Source organism: Apaloderma vittatum, unplaced genomic scaffold (genome assembly GCF_000703405.1).
Source record: "Apaloderma vittatum isolate BGI_N311 unplaced genomic scaffold, ASM70340v1 scaffold7892, whole genome shotgun sequence".
Taxonomy (NCBI): Eukaryota; Metazoa; Chordata; class Aves; order Trogoniformes; family Trogonidae; genus Apaloderma; species Apaloderma vittatum.
This window is the reverse complement of record NW_009705267.1, coordinates 46,829-66,393: the sequence shown is the minus strand read 5'-3', so window position 1 is coordinate 66,393 and position 19,565 is coordinate 46,829. Positions and strand designations below refer to the sequence as shown.

General features: G+C 41.5%; 1 protein-coding gene across 1 annotated transcript in view; it reads right to left on the bottom strand.

Moving 5' to 3' along the window:
• Positions 1-19,565, bottom strand: part of LOC104270849 (tetratricopeptide repeat protein 7A-like) — a gene marked incomplete at its 5' end in the record, with an annotated part of 79,195 nt that overhangs the window by 14,090 nt on the left and 45,540 nt on the right. The window contains 2 exons of the mRNA XM_009865325.1: positions 3,208-3,325; positions 13,676-13,780. Of these exons, the coding sequence (XP_009863627.1) occupies positions 3,208-3,325; positions 13,676-13,780 (223 nt within the window). The remainder of the gene's footprint in view (positions 1-3,207; positions 3,326-13,675; positions 13,781-19,565) is intronic.

The window sequence follows — 19,565 nt, the reverse complement described above, 5'->3', positions numbered from 1 at the left end:
ACCAATGCACACACACCCTTTTGCACATCAGTGGATTTCAAAAAACCATTTCTTTGTGTTAAGATACCCAATACATCAAGATATACAGTTTAAGCACCCAGAATTGTAATTAAAGATTATATGCATTGACTATCTACAGAAGCAAAAATGATGGGTTTGTTCACTAGTAAGCCATGTCTTAATTATTATTTTTTTTTTTTTAACATTAACTGGTGCTGTCAGCATACTGCTTAGAAAAAGTTTCTACTGATAGAAAAAGTTTCCAATTCAGTCCCTGATCCACAACCTTAGACTAAAAATCTAAATGAAAACAGATACAACACATTCTCATCTCTGGAAGACTGAGAGTCTGTTAAATCTACAAAAACTATCAAGAGATGGGAGGTGATGATGTTAGATAAGAAGAGCACCTGTATTTCACAGAATCACAGAATGTTAGGGCTTGGAAGGGAACCTCGGAAGATCATCTAGTCCAACTCCCCTGCAAAGCAGGATCATCTAGAGTAGGCATATAGGAATGTGTTCTCAACCTTGTCTTTCCTCTTTAGCCTTTATTAAATTCACCTCACCTGTCTCCAACAGATTCTTCACCAGACCTAAGGGAGGTAAATTTGACAGTACAGCTTATGTCAAAACTGGAACTACAAGAGGAAGAGAAAAGGTTTGCTGTTAACGTTGGCCATTGGGAACAGATCCACAGAAAGTTTAGCATAGCCGTAGATGGCCATTCTGCATGAGCAAGAGATTTGTGTTTCTAATAGTGAGGCAAAAATGATAACAATTTTTTTCGAGAACTTATTTCAAGAAACACGTAAATAGACATTAAGAACAAGGAAGCTACACATAGTGCTACCCAGCATAAGTTTCAGAAGCTTTATTTCATCCAGGAGTAAAACTAATAGTTGTAAAGTGACTTTTTAATCAAACGCTCCCACGACTTCTTTGAATTGTCGTTCAGTAGGATTCTCTCTTCTGACTCCACGTTTTAGGAAGTGCTTTTTGCAGGTCACAAAGAAAAGGCTTTAATACAACTCCTCAGTGCCTTTGTCACACAGGAAGAGAAATACTCAGTAGAAGGATATATTAAATAAGAAAGCCCAGCCTTGGACTGAAGGCATCTTGATACAGTGCTGTAAGCTTTATAAGGCCATGGATCAAATGTCTCTGAAACACTTCACTACCAGTGAAAATGCTGACTCACTGGAAGTCAGCTCAAGTGGAAAGTTAAGGAAATCATATATAGATGTTTGACCATGTGCCTGCATATGCCACTATGAACTAGTATAAACACAGTGATAGACAAGATTGACAGTATGAGGCAGGATGACAGGGGAGTTGCTATCTTCCTTTCAGCATGTTCTACTCTTGCTTCCTCATTGTGCTAAGCTATTTTTTAATGACACTCGTGAAAAATGTCTCAGTGCAAATTTGACATTTTCTAGTAAAATGCTGTTCCATATTCATGATCTTCATAAATATGCTTTTGAAGGATTTAATCCACTTTATTAAAATATGACCTGAAAGATGGAAATATGCTCTTTAGAATTCCCTCAAATAACTGAGTGTCTGGTCCTATTGACCTAGAGGCTAGAGATACGAGAAGGCAGATACTCCACTGCATCACAACATAAATCAGATGCTAACATGGAAAAAAAAATCTAAAAAAGAAAAAATAATCAAGGCAGTTGTTGTGAAGATTGTTTATTTTACATTAAAAAGGATGCTTTTTACACTAAACTAATCTTCCACAAATTCCGAGAAGACTTCTTTTCCAGAAGAAAAGTTTCCAAATCGCATTTTACTGCACCATAGTACTGCACACGGCTCTACAACTCTGTTCTTTAAAAATCATTTTCTTTGCACATTGAGGATAACAAATAGATCATAATGGCTAACACTGGAAACATTTTATCTCTGAAAACAATCTTGTATAGTTTTAGGGACAATTTAAAAAATATCTAGGCAAAATACTCAAAAAAAGCTAGGCTCTTAAGCAGAACTCAATGTTTAGTGAACTTAAAAAAAATAGATATGAAAAAGTTCAGGCTAGGAAGGACACTTGTTCTGTGACATGAACTTTCTAGGGGGAACTACTTTGAGGCAGAGAAATGGAGAACTGAAGAAAGCTACAGTGCCCGTCAGCCTCCACATTGGAAAACACTTCTCAGAACAGCTCATCAGATACGGCTGCCTGAAAAAAATGCACCAGTTTGCACTACTGAAGAGCACAAGTGATTTCCTCATACACATGCTTTGCAGCATTCTGGTGTAACTTGCAAGGCCAGCATACTGCCATGATATCAGGCAGTCATTTTAATTTTGTTTCAGGCTTGTTCATTGGAAGAAGTTGGTTTGTTTCCACGAGATCCATCTGATAGAAAAGCCACAGCTTCCATGTGGGCAGGACTGCCAAACTGATCAGGAAACACAACAGCTCAGCCATTACTGAAAGAAATTATGTTAGAAGGCCATCTACCTATATTAGAAGTTGTAGAAAAAATAAAGGCTGTTCCCACCTGTGAGCTTGATGAAATTCAGAACTAGAACTTTCCCAGACATTGGGACTTCGAGCCCTTCTGGCTACCAAGTGCCAGAAGCCCTTTGTCCAGTTATTCAAAACCCAAGTAAGCGGCATTAATATTTTATATTTCTTACAGACCACTGAATGTATCTAGTCAACATCCACATGCACCAGTGAGGTAGATATTTTTATCTTGTTTACTTCTAAGCAGAGAAAGAAACGACATCACAGAGAGGTTAAATCTCTGTGGGGAATCAGTATCACGCCAGGAACTGAAGACATGCATTTCTGACTCCAGTTCTTGGACTGTATTGCTTTATGTGATTTATGAGTGGGTGACATAAATACAAAAATAGATGGAAAGTTTGACTTTTTGTTGTGCAAATAAGTGAAAGAAATGTATTGCAAATACTCAGGTAAAGCACACCAAGCATTGTTGGCTACAGTCAGATTATCTCCTCCCAGCTAATGATTTGTATTTCTTCCTTTATCTAAAACCTTGACTTTCACTACCATGGAAGACAGTTCTCTGAGCAAAGGACCAGTCCTCACTTGTCTTGCAATCTGATTGTTTTCTTGTCCAGTCAGCTCTAAAAGCAGAGTTTCTAATAAGTTTCCCTAGCTTGCACTGAAGGTTTTCTACAGACGCTCTCCATACAACATATTCCACAAACAGGATAACTCACCATCAGTAGCTTGGAGACTGTATGTTAGGCCCAGTGCCAGGTAACCCTTTGCTAGGGACTCTCCAGCATCCTCACCCAGTTCTATCACCATTTTAGCAAAGTATTCTCCTTCTTCCAGCTGCAAAAGAGGTAGGTTGACACTTAGGGACATTTCCTCTATGCTTGCTTCAATAAGATTATCCCATTAAACTTACCTGCAAGTGATTCAAGAGCCATTCATACACGGGCTTTCAGTGATCACAGTAAACACTCATAAGAAAGGAGGACGCAGAAAGTCAGATTAGCAGACCTTGGTGCACATGTGCAGTTTCGAGTGGTTTTAAGCTCCACCCTAAAATATATTAAAGCTAATGAAGGACACTCTCTTATTTTCATATTTCACTTCTGACATGCTTCAATCATACAACCTTAAATACAAATGTTGGAACAACTAACTACTTATACTATCCTGCAGTACATTGAAAGGTCTAACAAGTTTCTTCTTTCAAAGGAAGGCCATCTTGTTTTGCTGTACCATGCTTTTAAACCTCAGCAAATTTTACTTCTTTAAAAAATGTTAAAAGAGTAAACCAAGTAAACACTTCACTGCAAGCTGAGCTCAGCTGCTGCTTGCAGTTCGGCTGCCGCAAGAAGGAGGCAGCAAACTCAGGACACAAATTTTGATCTGAAATACCACACTACCTTAGCAGCTCATGCTGCACTAGCCACATTTTGCAAATACACCATTTCCTTGAAAATGCATTGTATATTAGAGATAATAGGAAGAGAAAGCAGTCACAATCTCTCCAGATCAGCCTCCAAAACAGTGAAATACATCAGTTGGTCTCTTCTACTACAATACACACTGCTCCCCGCAAACTTCCTTTCCAGATGCCCACACAGATGTAAGTCTACTGAAAATATATATACTGAAAGTAACATCTTCAAAATCTGTGTTTTTTAAACAAACAATAATTTGAATAGTTTATTACAGAATAACGTGCTCCTCATCCCCAATCTTAAACTCTCACTAACATCACTCACTTGCTGCAAGTAGAAAAGAGTAAGACCTGTAGACTGCCATTACTGGCTAATCCAAAGCCTACTGAAAACACCGGAAATAGACCTACTGACTTCAGTGATGCTCACATGAGATCCTTTAAACTTTGATCACATCAGGAAGACTGAGATTTGTACCAGAAGATTTCTTAATCCCGCCAGCAGCCCTACTGACTTCCCTGCCACACACTGAAGGTGTTCTGGGCCAGAGCCTAGGACAATGGAAGAATTAAATGTCCCATGACTTGTCACACAGGCAGGGAGGTACCCACAACAAAAAAAACCCACAACAAAACACCAAATAAAAGACACAAGAAAATCCTTCCCATGAAACAATAATTGAATTTTTCAACTCTCACGCACTTTTATGCAAGACGCAAAATCTCTGTAGCCAGAAAATTATGCACCTCTTTTACCACCATGAACAGCTATATTCCCACTTTCTTCATTGTTTCTCCTCCCCAAACATGCTTGCATCCAAAAAGTCTCCATTAGATGAAGAAAAGAGCTATACAAGGAATTCTAATGACTAGGGCACAAGGGTAGTGGTAGGTAGAGTGTATGAAAAAAAGAGATTAAATGAAAGGTTTGGAGTTGAAATTAAGACATTTAAAATTGGAGAGATTTTGCTCCATTGTTTCTCTGAATGGTCACCTGATGGTGTTTCCACTCTCTGACTGATAGCCTACACCACATAAATCAGCAGCATGCCATTCAGCTTTCTTGACTGCCAGTTATCCAGGGCCACCTGTGAGTGTCAGACTAATCTATTGTATGAATAATTAAAAGCATAATTTTTAGAATAGTTGAAAGAGCACTTCTAGCACAAACACTCTTGTAAATGTTTATTCACACTGAACACTCACGGCACTTTGACCAGTCACAAAGATTTTCATGAATACAAACTTGGGTCAGCTGAAGGCTGCTTTGAAAATAGGTGGCCTTGCAAACTCCAGCACAGCTGGTTCTGTTCATGACAAAATTTACCTCTCCTTAGAGCACTCAGCCATTTCCCCTGCCAGCCCTGCTGTGGCTGCCATCTGTCCCCTCTTCTCCCATTCTCCTACTCTTCAATTACCGGGCAACTGTGAAAACCCAAGCCCTTTACTCACATCACCCACTGTAAGGTTTCAAGTCTCCAGCGTGTCAGTCTTGCTGATTGCCTGGTCAACTATGAATCTGGAAAGTACTATAAGGAATAATCCCCTTGGTGCTACCAACTAAATCGTAAGGACTACCAGATTGCAGTCTGCATGGAAACATCCTCTCCGTACACGAGTGAGGGACCAGTAGTGTGCCTGAGCCATGATCTGCCAGTAAAGCTGTGTCTGTGGGGGACCTTAAGTATATGAGGAGTCTCCACTTTGCTGTAGAGATAGGAAAGGGAGGGGGAAAGGCCTCCAAAAGAAGCAGGAATCCCTCTGGAGCCCCACCAGACACAACAGTTCCCAGCTGCAGCGTCTGCATGCTGTCACATAATTTGAACCAGCAGGAGCTGCTCCCCCTTTCTTCTCTCACCATGTCATACCAGCTATCTGAAGTCGCACCCTGTGGGACTCCTAAATGTTGTGAGCTTGAGGTACACAGAATCGAGACAAGTGGCAGAAAGCTTATCCAGAGAATCAAGATGTCCATTCCTACTTCTACTGCACAGCCACAGGCCAGCCTCAGTATGAAGGGAACCTCAGTGGTTCATACCTTGAGTATTGTGTTCAGTTTTGGGCACCTCAGTATAGGAGAGATATCGAGGTGTTGGAGCGAGTGCAGAGGAGGGCAACAAAGCTGGTGAAGGGCCTGGAGAACAGACCTTATGAGGAGCGATTGAGGGAGCTGGGTCTGTTCAGTTTGACGAAGAGGAGGCCGAGGGGGGATCTCATCATGCTCTACAATTACTTGAAAGGACATTGTAGAGAGGTTGGTGCTGGTCTCTTCTCACAGGTAATTAGGGACAGAACCAGGGGGAATGGTTTCAAATTGCAACAGGGCAAGTTTAGGCTGGACATTAGGAAGAAATTCTTCACAGAAAGAGTGGTCAGATACTGGAACAGGAGTGGTCAGACACTGGAATAGACTGCCTAGGGAGGTGGTTGAGTCGCCATCCCTGGATGTGTTCAAGTGTTGTTTAGATGTGGTATTGGGTGATATGATTTAGGGGTGAACTTGTAGTGTAGGGTTAATGGTTGGACTCGATGATCCCCAGGGTCTTTTCCAACCTGAATTGTTCTCTGATTCTATGATTTTCTGTGGAGGAGGAGAACTCCAATCTTAAGGTGACACAACACAGCACTAGAAGGACAAGGAACAGAGATCAGAACTCCTTGTTGCAACTTAATAGGCCCTTCCTAGTAAGTTATTCTCTCAGAAGCAAACAAAAAAAAAAGACATACATCTGATTTGACCCTCACTGTTCTTACATTCCTCTGCAGTGAATAAGCTGGTGGAGAGAAGGGCGGCACCACAGGATGCAAGAAGAGGTTTCCTGCCTCTGAGAGCTGCCTGGAAGAAAGCTCAGAAAAGAGGTATGGGGGAAAAAGAACCCCAAAGGAACTTTAAGTATTTTGAAGTCAAACTATAAAATTATCAGGAGGCACCTGGAAGCACTAGCCAAGCAACCCCTCCACAACACCAAACAAGCACACACCTGAGCCTGGAGAGAGACAGGCTGCTTAACTGTGAACTGACACCGATAAGGTTGTAACACTGTGAGGTTGGCTTTTTTTTTCCCCCCTTCCACTCCCTCCATCATCTTTGATGTAAAATGAGCAGTTGTTAGCTGCAGAACCCTGAGGGATATTTTCCCTGAAACACAGGGTGGCTCTTCCAGTCATCCGTATTATTTGGCCATAGGTTCTGTTGTGTGCTCAAGTCAAGCCTGGGGGCATACTGACAAGGAGTGAGGAACAGCAGGTGGTGTCCCCTGGCCTGTTGCCACCCAGCTGGTTGCAACTGCCACCCAGCTTGTTTTTAGAACAGGTCAAGCCCTACCCCTCTAAATCAACACCCTTCAGGACTAAGTGGGAGCTGCAGTTCTCATCGACATGGATTCAGACCAATTGAGGACAAGGAAACTGATGTACAATGGCATGAAAATGGCACTTAACTACACCAGAAAAAAGAGGAACACACAAGCAAGGAGGCAGGAAACACATGAAGTGACACTAGACTTAGGACAGCAGACAAGGTTCATGAAGCAGGGGAGTTTGGACACCAGTGAGACCTGAGCACATAAGAGACCCAAATCCTACAGAAAGGATATCTATGCAAAATTATGCATGATATTAACTGGTTGGATTGACCTTGTAATTTTCATTATACTGGGTTGTAGGGATAGAGACTAATTCAAGGAGGAGTAAATTAAATATTGAGAAAAGAGATTGAGAATGGGAAAAATGCACAGGAAGAAACCAGCCAATAAGACCTAGTGTAATGTAAAGCTTTTGTCCCATAGCCGCTCACAGCCTACAAAGCAAATCATGTTACATCTGCTAGAAAAAAAAATTTGGTGCTTTCTGTTGTTGTGCTAGTCAGCATTTTCTCCATGTGTCACCAGTGCTAAGCTCACCAGCTTACTCTGCATATAAGCTCAGCCCCCAGCACTTAGGAATACTTGAGCCTTTCCTCCACTATAGCAAGAGTGATTTGTTCTCAACAGAGATACATAGAGGGCAAAAATCTTGGTCATTTTTGATGTCTAAAAACCTTGGGATTGGCCCAGTAACAGTAGCTGTGATGTAAGCAAGAATGTCTTTTAAAAGATGGAAGAAATCTCTAGTAGCTCCTTACTATTCACTGCCTTCTCAGTGGCCTCTTGCCCTAGCGATGCCGGTCCTCTAGAGCGTCTGCTCAATGAGCGGAATAACTCCGGTAATGGGACTAGATTTGATCTTTCAATATTATTCATACTGCAGCAAGACCTAAGCATTTCCACGTGACTCCAGGGCTCCTAGGCAACTGAGCACCAACACATGCGCAGCATTTATTATCTATAGTGACAGGGTCAACAACGGACAGAAGGATAGAGAAGCACTCTCAGATCAAGTGGTCTGTGAAAGTAATGAATGATAAACTGTTACATCAGAAGTATGCAGCTCTAAATCTACATCCTGCCAGCCTCCTGATCCTCCCTCTCCCCACCCCCAACATATTGACCTCACTTCTTACGACTCCATGCATGTCTGGCCTGGCCCGACCTCACACTCTTCTCCTTTTCCCTGAGTGAGAGCAAGATCTCTGTCTTTCCAGCCAAGTGCTGGAGCAGAGCAGTTCACTGGATTGATGAGTTAAAAGAAATAAGGGAAATGTCTGAGAAGCACAGCACCATCTTGCACTGTAGCTTTTGCCATGGGGTGAAGCCCCTCCAAAAGCTCATAACAGCTGATAATACTACACAAATTCAGCACACCACTGCTTTTCTGTTCTATCAACTGTGGGCCAATGAAAAACAGAACATCTCACGTCTTCCTACTTTCTGTCAGACCAGAGACCTAGAAGATTCAAGCCTATCATAGAAAGACAAAATGGTTTTGGTTGGAAGAGACCTTAAAGATCACCTAGTTCCAACTCTCCTGCATTCAGCAGGGACAGCTTACACTATATCAGGTGGCTCAAAGCCCCATCCAGTCTAGCCTTGAACACTTCCAGGAAGGGGACATCCACAACCTCTCTGGAAAACCTGTTCCAGTGTCTCACTACCCTCATAGTAAAGAATTACTTTCTAGTATCTAATCTAAATCTACTCTCTCTCAGTTTGAAACCATTATCCCTTGTCCTATCATTACTCCCTGATAAAGCGTCCTTCCTCTTCTTTCCTGGAGCCCCCTTAAAGTACTGGAAGGCCACTATAAGGTCTCCTCAGATCCTTCTCTTCTTCAGGCTGAACAAACCCAACTCCCTCAGCCTGTCCTTACGGGGCAGGTGCTACAGTCCCCTGATCATCTTCATAGCCTCCTCCAGATTCGCTCCAACAGATCCACGTCCTTCCTGTATTGGGCCCCCAGAGCTCAGCCCAGTACTGCAGGTGGGGTCTGACCAGAGCAGACCTTCCTCAGCCCGCTGACCACACTTCTCTTGATGCAGCACTATCCTAGGACTATAGTTCATTTGTCTCTATGTGCATTTACGAAGCTTTTGATCTGCCTCTGTTGAAACTAATGGAGTAAAAAGCACAAGAAAGCATCACACCAACCCTAAATGTCTTTAAATAAGGCTCCTAAAATAAAGTCAGTAATTTCAGATATTAATTTTCTACCTACTTGCCTGCAGGTAGAAGTTCTGGTTTTAGTATTTTCACAACACCTGCCAGGATAAGGTCCTGGAGAACTGAGATTAGTAGTGAAATTACCAGCATTGTACTATTAAAATATTAAAATCAACAACTCGTGCTGCAAGTCAAAGTCACTGCCAAAATAGGCAAGTCAGCATTCATCTGAGGCTGTGCCAGGGAAGGCTGAGTGAAACAAGAAATTGCAGCAAGTCTTTTAATAAGTGGAACTTTGAATTTATAGTGTACCAAGGCCTGACAGCTTCAGAATGGACATACTCTACTGTGAGCTACATCAACTTTCCTATGAAAATTTAAAACAATACTCTGAACTTCAGTGGTCAAAAACTTCATAGTGTATCCTGGAATGCTAAAAGACAGCTGGCTAAAAACAAATAGGCTTTTGTGAAAACCTGCAATTCTGAAAAAGCTAACGAACATATTGCTTATATCACTCTTATTTACTGAAGGCCCAAGTCTGAAAGCTAACACTTGGTGGGGTAGATCATCTCCTGACACAAGCCAGTATGGTGCCAGTAATATGCCAGTGGATTAATTCCAATTTATATCAGCTAATAATCTGGTTATACTGTCATAACAGAAGCTGGGGGCATTTTGTTCTTTTCCACATCAGGCTCTGCTATATATTGATTTGCATGGAACAGAACGAATGTATGCATGTCTTCACTTCAATTTGTTCTGCACTGAGAGGTTATTTCACAGATGTGATCTGAGCATCCTCAATGTTGTAAACCACTATGGTACATTTCAGTTATGTTTTTTTTATTTCCCTGCTTCTTAAAGTGTGCTGAGACATCACGTACAAAGGCAGTAAAACAAGTTATGTGACCACTAGATTAATCAGGAAATAAACTGTTCTGTGCTCCTCATGACATTCTGTAATTATCCAGCTGCATAAATGTGCTGGGGTTTTTTTATTGCTAGTAACTGAAATAAGACTCAAGTACTGCTTGTCCACAGACCATAAAAAAACCTGAGTACAATGTCACACTAAAAACACACAGTAGACAGATGCAGGACATATAAATTGGCTGTTTCATTTGGATAAATGGTGACCCGATTTCACCCTCTTCCTGCCTAGCCAGCAATCAAGTATATATATATATATATATTTCCTAATTGAGAAATTAATCTTATTTTATGTGTTCTGAAAAGCGTGATATATTTGAGTACTTGTAAGCGTTAATATTTGTCCATTAAACTGTTCCCATGCCATGTCTATCCTCCTTTCTATTTATACTGGCATTGATCAGCTTGTTCATTTCCAGTTTAAATGATTCAATTCTGATTTGATTGCCATGTAATTTAAATGCAAATAATTACTGTAAGGATGACATTTAGAAAAACAACTCTGCTAAGCAGGGAGGTCTTTATTAGGCAAAGGAGTTTGCCAGTAATTTCTGACTACGAGATGTAGGAATCTACTATTTCAGTTCTTTTAAAATATGCTCACTCTGATTTTCCTAATTCCCCTGAATTAAAACTCTTCTATACCATCACCAAGTTTTGCACCAGGGTCAGGCCATTGATTGAAAGAAACAGAGAAGAGGAAGATTTTTAATCTGGCTTTAGTTCACAAGGTTGTACTCTAGATAACTGTAGTAAAATGACCCCCTTGTGAAATTATGTTTGTATTTCCTACCGTACCCCAGTTCTGAGCCACACTCTGATTAACACTGAAAAGTGTTTCACACAATGAAAAAAAGCAGTAAATAGATGAAAAACCCCTCTTGCTTTGCAGTAATCCAAATCATCTTAATTTTTCCCTTTTTCACCCATTTTTTAGGGTTAGACTGTCGCTTTATCAGCTATGCTATGTATGAGAAGTCTGGAGATACTGGATTGCCTGAAGATAAGAGTTGCAATTGGCCTACAACTTCACCATCTTTTTCTAAGTGTCTCTAACAAGGTATTTTTCATATGCTAGCTGTGCTAGTGAATCCAGAGAGATTTTGGGGAGAAGCACCAATGGGGAGAACAAATCCTGACTCTGCCCACTTCCTGGCATAGCAGCATCTTCAATTTGGGCTCATAATTTCACATTCAACTCCTCATTCACCACTGTCAGTAGACTTTAATGGCATCATTTGAGATTTAGTCTTCAACAGCGAGAGCTGTATCAACACCGGGGTAACACATGGAAGAAAAAGGATTCTATGTTATTTCTTTTCTTACAGCACAGAAACCTTGTTCTTTCACTTCAGTGACCCAGTGTGTGGTAGGATGCCTCCATTAAAACTTCATTGCTCCTGTTAAACTGAAGAACACCCCAGGATCTTGATTTTTAGCAGGGAATCTCACAAAATGCATTCACTATATTTCAATTTTGTCTGAAGGTTAGTTATGGAAAACGTCAAATGCTTAGCAAGTATCAAGAGACAACAGCCTTCTGGAAGTCACTGTTTATGTTTAGAAGTGGCCAGTCAAAGCACATCTGAATGGACCATTGTGCTATTTGCCTTGTTGCCTTCTCTTGGGATCCTGAACTTCAACACCTCACAGCCAGCGAAGTCAAGGCTGCCTCCAAACTTCATATTCTTAACCATTCTTCCTTGTTTTTAAGTGTCAGGTCCAATAGAGCATCTTCCCTCACTGGTTTCACAACTCCAGTGCCCTCCCTTTGTCGGATTCATGTTCACAGAACAAGAGGGCAGAAGAATCAAAGATTTATTTGCTCTAAGGAGATCCCAAGTTTGTCTCCTATACAGAAATACAGGCTCCTTGGCAAAAACTAGGCTGATCTCAGAGAAAGATTTTCCTCACATCTAACACAACTGTTTTGCTGGGTTGTAATTTTATTTATTTATTTATTGCCTCCTGGCAATCACTGAGGCAACAGAATTGCCAGTTGAAGCTGTCAAGGTCTTGTAGTCCCCCACTATGGTTCCAAGTGAATGCAGAAACCGACCCTGTTAAGTTCCTCTACCTTCAGAGCCTATAGAGTGAAAATTATCAATATACTTGCTGAGGTTTTAGACTAATGACAAGTCGATCTTGCTTTGAAAACTTGTTCAGAGGTACTAATAAGAATGTTCAATAAAGTTGTAATGCCTGGCTTTCGTATTGTTTTAACGGCTCTAAGAATCAGAAGAAATACCTCATTTGTTTTATTAAAAAATAACATTCACTGTGATTGTTGTAACACTGAATGACTTGCAGTTCACAAAATTTACTTACTGAGCCAAGGGTACGAGACAGAGAAATTGTTCTATATAGAGAACAGGCTTAGGTTGGGGAATTCAGCAAGGACTCCCTCAGGGGCCTCAGACCTGAAAGATTTTTCCTAGAACAAGAAACCTCCCAGTTGACTCACATGTAAGTTCAACCACCATAGTCTCAACAGTATAGTTCATTCAAAAATATACATAACCAGATTGTCTTGTTGATGGTGGTATAAACTGATACAATTCAATTAAGTTCAGCTGAATACCAACTTTCACCAGATAGAGATGTAGAGGATCATGAGGTGGAAGGTAGGGGGACACTACAACAAATCTAGTCCCTAAAACTTTTCACCAAAATCTGGTCAGATTTTTCTGGTACTTTCTTTCACGCTTGCTTGCATCTTTGTTTTATTTCTAACAGCAATTATAATCCTTCATTGACTGCAGGGACACCTCGTGGTGAGGACAGGTGAAAACAGCAGGCTGCCATTCAATTCATTAAACCAAGCAGCAAAAGACTGACAGATGTTTCTGCTCCTTGGGATAATCATATTTTCACAGGCACAGTCCCACTCTGCTTCTGGGGCATACATTAACACATCCAGAACAGAAAACACTGACACAGCAAATTCAGGAATAAAGGAGCGAGTCGCCCAGCAGATCTGAACTATCTACCAGTCTACTTATTAACTTTCATCTTCCAAGGGTTACAAAAGGGTCTGATTCAACTCAATACTCAGTTGAAGAAGCAGCCTGCAGAATCACTGTCAGGTTGTTTCACCCACCTCCGTTTAACGTTCCAGTAAAACGCATTTCAGTGACTCACTGCAAAATTTCTTGCTGGAGTTTTCATTTTTTAAAAAGACATGCGCATGTGCATGATTTTTACAAGGGATTCCCTTTCTCCTCACTGCAATTACACTCGTGGCATTGTCACTGCAGCACCTCACCCATTATATAATAAGAATTGCATCAACTTGCTTACCCAGTGCAGTGACCCAATGCAGACCTTGGCAGCCAGAAGAGGAATGGTGGGATCTGTAGGCCGCAGTTTAGCACACTCTCGGAGCACTGACACTGCATGTGCTGACTGGAGGAGGAGGGGGAGAGAGAAGGAAATAAAAAAGGCTGATTAGACAATGCTGTTACAGAGTCCAAGCAAGGCATTTTAATGAAATGTACAAAGAAGTGTTATGAAGAATCACGTCAGCAACAAGTTAGCAACTTCATGCCCACCTCCACACGCACACACGTGTGCACACATGCACACGCAAACACATGCTCTTCCCACGCTGAGAGGAAACACGCCAGAAAACTAGCCCTGGCTGTGCACTTCACAAGAAACAGTTTTCCTCGGCTGTTAACACACTGGTTATTTTAACTCTGCTCTCTCAATCCAAAAGAATTCTGCTATGGTTTTCTTTGCACACAACCATCTTCCGCTAAGCCAGAAAAGATCATGAAGAGTTTATCCTCCAGTATGTTAATATTTTAGGTCAACTCAGAGAGAAGTTTGTGCAACTACAGTAATTTGCTCCATAGATTGTCTTCTATCTCCTCCAGTTTCAGTACACACAAGAATCCCATCAAACAAAGGGTGGAGCAAGCAACTACAGAGCAATACACTATTTTGCAGGTGGTCTGAGTAGCATGTGTTAGAAAGCCAGCCCATAAAACGCTTTGTCTTGGTGGTGTTAGGTTACCATTAAAGAACAATGTTTTTTAAAAATAGCAGCTACATAACCCTTTTGATTCAATATGCTCTACAAACATTGCTTTCCACAGAACATCTTCATTGCTGCCACATTTCAGCAGCTTTGAAGAGGAACTATGAAAGCTCTGATCTGAGATGCTGGTGAGACGATCTGGTCAGCTGATGAGGAATGACAGAAGTTGCTCTGCCACAGTTTCCCAGCCTGCCCCATCTGGGCCACAGTTTCATTTCTTCAACTCTCCTCACTACTGAACCCTGATACTCCCAAATTCTCTCATCCTTGCACTCAAAGGGAAATCTTCTTTTCTCAGAATTTCTCCTTATATGCCCCATTCCTCCCAAACAGTCCCAAGACACACACAGGCCTCTCCCAATTAGAGCTCCCTCTCAGAAGCACATAAATAGTCATTGCCTTTCCATATTCCAGGAGAGCACCAACAGAAGGTTGCAGAGTCAAACTAACCACTGCTGCTATCAGGTCTTGGACATGTCCTGACCTTGACCCTCAGGGGCTCTCACAATCAGAGCTCTGACCAGCACAGGCAGATGGGTCTGGTGTCTGCTCCAATCCCCTCCAGCCCCACACTGCAGCTTCAGGTTCTCACCAGCTATCAGCACGTCCACGCTCTCACACCACACGCAAGCGGGCTGTGCCTGCCAAATCTTTGCCCCAATGAACTGAAGGTTGACTTCTTGCTATGGGATTCAAAAGCCTAGACAGGAATTTGCTTGGAAGGGAGTTTTGCAAAGGGAAAAAAAGATGTACAGCAGCCCAGCCCATGTTACGACAAAGATGGGTTTCATAACCAAAGACAAGGTGTCCACAGCAACAGAGAGCAAAAACTGTCCTGCTTGAAAAACTTGGGTACCTGCTGTGTGGTTTGAAGAACAACTGCATGCCCTACATTCTCTAGTTTGCTCCCACCTACCTAAAGCAACAGGTATCATCCACAGAAGTAAGGAAATATTTCCTATTTTACAATTCCAAATGCACAATTTGCCTAAAGCCGGAAGGAAGCTTATCTCAGAGCAAAGTCAAGAATCAATAAACTTTGCTCTGAGAAACAAAGCCTTGGGTAACTGAACCCTGAGGTACAGAAGAAATATATTACTGCAGTCTGCTGCCAGGAGGTGACTAGCACCCCTCAGAATGAACCTCCCCAAAACCTATTGGTTCAAAACAAGTACTGTCTTAGTCTTTAATGGCATCTTACTTCTCTCTCTCTCTCTCTCTCTCTCTCTCTCTCTGAAACCTTCCTGCATTGCAAGCAGCTGGCATTCCCAGTAGCACTGCTGGACATGTTGGAAATGCAAGCATAACTCCATGAGGGTCCTAGCCTGCCACATCATCTTCCTACCCTTCTATCTATATTCCAGCCCCATGGGTGTTTCCAGACAAGAGAAACCCAAAGAGCAGAGCAAGGCAACATGCACCTTGGTGGCTGATATATCTGCAGCTGACCTCCCCCAACCCTTGTCATCTCACCATGCAAAAGCAGAATGAAAAGGCCAAGTACAGAGAAGACCGTACCCCACCCAGTGCCAGTACTTTCAGAAGCCGATATAAACTGAATCTGGTGGTTTTTTCTCAGCTCCTCATCGGCAGCCTGCCTGCAGGTTAAGCAGGAGGCACGTGGGAGCTGGTGACAGCCACCCCGCAGGCCACCACAGCCAGCACTGACCCAAACCAGAGCAATGGGAGACCTGTCCTAATTTGGGCCATAGCTGTTGGACCTTCCAGGGTCCACACAAGTGACACAACCCAGAGCCTTGACAGTTCCTCCTGAACTTCCCTCTCTTCTCCATCTGCAGCTTGTCCACTGAGTAAGGCGAGTTATTTATTGAGATAAGCAAATCTGCAGCCTCCAATAGCTTCAAACCACAGAGCACTTCTCATGTTTGTCCTGAGTCTGGTCTACTCAGAAACTACTGAGTGCTGCAAAACAAAAGGTCCCACCCAATGCCTACACCCAAAAACCTCACATGTGGAGTCACTTTATCACAGATACTCAGGAGGTTCTGAACATGGATTTACGGAGTAAGAGCCACAGTCTCCACACTGCTTCTAAAACTCGTAAAAAGTTAAGATATTTATGAAAATTGCAACTAAACATGTGGAACAGAAGTGGTTTTAGAAACAGGTTGACATTAAGCCTTTCTCCTCAGCTGCACTGTAAAAAATTCAATTGTAAAAATTCAAGATGCCTATATAATTTCACCTTTAAAAACTTTACTCAGCAGAAATTATAGATAGATGACGAAAAAGAAAACAGAACAAAAGAACATCCCACTCCCACAGTGACCTCACTTAGGGGAGACTGTGTGACATATAATATCAGGGTGTTTTAAAGATATTAATTACAGACATTAATAGGCAGGGAATAACTATCATCCACTTAGTATCAAATACAGATGTCATTGGTTTGTAAAAATATTTAATATGAAACAGTGTTTATGTAACACTGAAATAATCTAATAATTAAAATGTACATATTCTTTCACTTAGTGTGGGTGGACCAGGCAGCCAAGCGCATTGTTTGTGAGATTCACTGCAAGACAATAGTAATTAGATTTATTGGTGAGGCATGTTTTGAGAAGAGCAGAGCTTGAACTTCAAGTGAGTACACACTTCCTACTCATAATTCCAAGCTTTGGAGTGGCTCACATCAAAATTCAAGCCAGCATTTAAGTTCTTTCTGTTTGCCTTGCTAATTGCTGGATTACACAGACTGCACTGGAACCAGTTCCCAAGGATTTCAGAAAGCCAGGGATTTGCCTCTGGGTCTCATTTGGCCTCTCACTGAGAAAAAGACAGACATGGTTTAAAGAAATGGCAAGCTTGCCAATAGCTGCCTCATGGGGGTTTCAACTTTGTTTATGGGAGGTCTAATGTAGGACTTCCCAGCATTGGGATCCTCATCAGGTTTAAGGAGATTCATGACCCTCCTCCCTTTGTTATGACCAAAGAACAGGCTCAAATCAGGCTATGGAGTGAAAACATTATTTAAATGGGAATGTTCAGCCGTAAGGAAAAAAAAAATAAAAAAAGGTGAACTGTGTAAAGGACTTAAGAACTTCAATTACCTCAGTTAGGCATCTCCACCCTTCACATACCAACAACTTTGTGGTTTTTTGCGATGGAGACAGGGAAGGACATGGCATGACTGTTCCACATTTAAATCGAGAATCTATAGGAAAGTGGTTTGCTCTGTCAACTTCTTCCTCACCTAATCTACTTGCACACAACATTTTTCTTCTCCAGAGATCACAAATACAGTCCACAATAATTTAAGAAAATTAGGAAAGGCAATTTCTAGGAAGTATCAAGAAATACTGACAAATGACTACTTTTGATATAGACTTCTGAAAGAGCTGTACGTACTGCACCCACTGTTGGGGGGCACTTCTTGATCTGCAGTGAGAAATCACAAGAGAGCGATGGGGAAAGAGAACAGTGGAGATGGCACCTTCCCCTAAGTAATCAGAGCAGCCATATCCTATAAGGGAGTAAAATGTAAAGGAAAAACTACTCAAACACAAAACACAACTTCTGTTCCCCATTTACTAATTATATAATGCAGCATGCAAGCATACGCCTCAAAGATGCTTGCATGTGAGCAGCACAGAATGAAGAATAGTCTACATTTAATTCTCTTTCTTACTGTTTCCAAGAGGCTCAGGAGATCTTGCCAACAACTACGGTAAATAGAGAGATGCTCTCCAAATGCTGGTTTTCCCAGCTCACTCCAACACAATTTTTGTTCTTTCATCTCCTCTTCTTTCCCACCATACCAAAGCAACAAAAGGACGTCAGAGATTTGTTTCATATTTACAAGATAAAGAAACCACAAATGTAAGTAAATGGAAGAAGAATTTCCAGACAGTAAATCAGGCCAGGCAGACTTGACACACCATAAACGGTTGCTCTTCCCTTGCAAAGGTTCCAACAACCTTTCTATGTTTTCTGCTTCTTTGGTGATACTTTCCAGCCAGAGGGAAAAATGCATCTCAAGGCAGTAGTTTTGGTAGACAGCCTCAACCCCAATATACCTGGCAGTTTAGTATACAAATGAATATCCACAACTAGTACTGCTTTAATTCTAGCATCATCCTGTCTGATTTTAAAAACTGTACTATTTCAAGGGAATTGTGGGAAAGGGGGGAAATCTTTCCTCATTATGCAAGAATTAGTATTCCCTGTATGCTGGGATTCACAGACATCTACCTATAAATGACCTTGAACCAATACAGGAAGATGAGAGAGCAAGCCGGCAACTGAGAACTCTGGAATTAGTTCTTCTGGCATTAGCTTTCCACTGAATTTCTAGATTTCTGCTAATCCCTCAGCATGAACAGTATTCCCCCAAGACATTTACTTCCCTCAACACAGGGACCATTTCTTCTCTTTTTCTTTTACCTTGCATTTAGCAAATTATAGCAATAGAGTTAAGCAGCTTCAAATATTCACTTTTACAAGTACCTCTTAAATTCTAAAACCTATAAGCATAAATTTGTCCCTGCTAAAGTGACAAATGCCCCACTTCACAGTTTCTGTCAAGAAAAGAGAGTTAAGCCTGAAAAGCAATTATATAGCCCACCTAGGTATTCTGCTCAACAGTCAGGCATCTTCAGAAATTTCCATTTTTTTGTACTATCTACAGTACACAGGCACACCCCCTTCTAATCTTTCTTTTGCACCAAAGGAAATCAAACTACTGAATGCCCCCTAGATAGCTGAGCTTTGTAACAGGATCTTTAACCAATGAATGTTCAATATTTTAACTTTCATTCCTCAGCAATGCTATTTAAGGAGCCATTCGAGGCCTCTGCTGCTCCCAAGGTTCCTGCCTGCAATGCAAAGAGAAATGTACTCTTTTTATGCCAGTTGCCTAGCAACCAGCCTAAGCTTTTGCAAGGGAACCAACAGAAGGAACAGCCTAAATCATAGAATTCATCTGCCGTTGCTGCAGAATTATGTATCAAATATATTTATAACTTTCCTTCTAACCTTCTGGAAAGCTGTACGTTGGCAGTACAGGCATGGCTGAGTCAAACTTGAAGCTCTTTGAAGCTGTTGGAGACATCTGCTTTTGCCACACTGCTTAAATAAGGGGAAGCATTCCCTTTTTTTGAGTGCAACACAGCTATGAGCAGCTCAGCC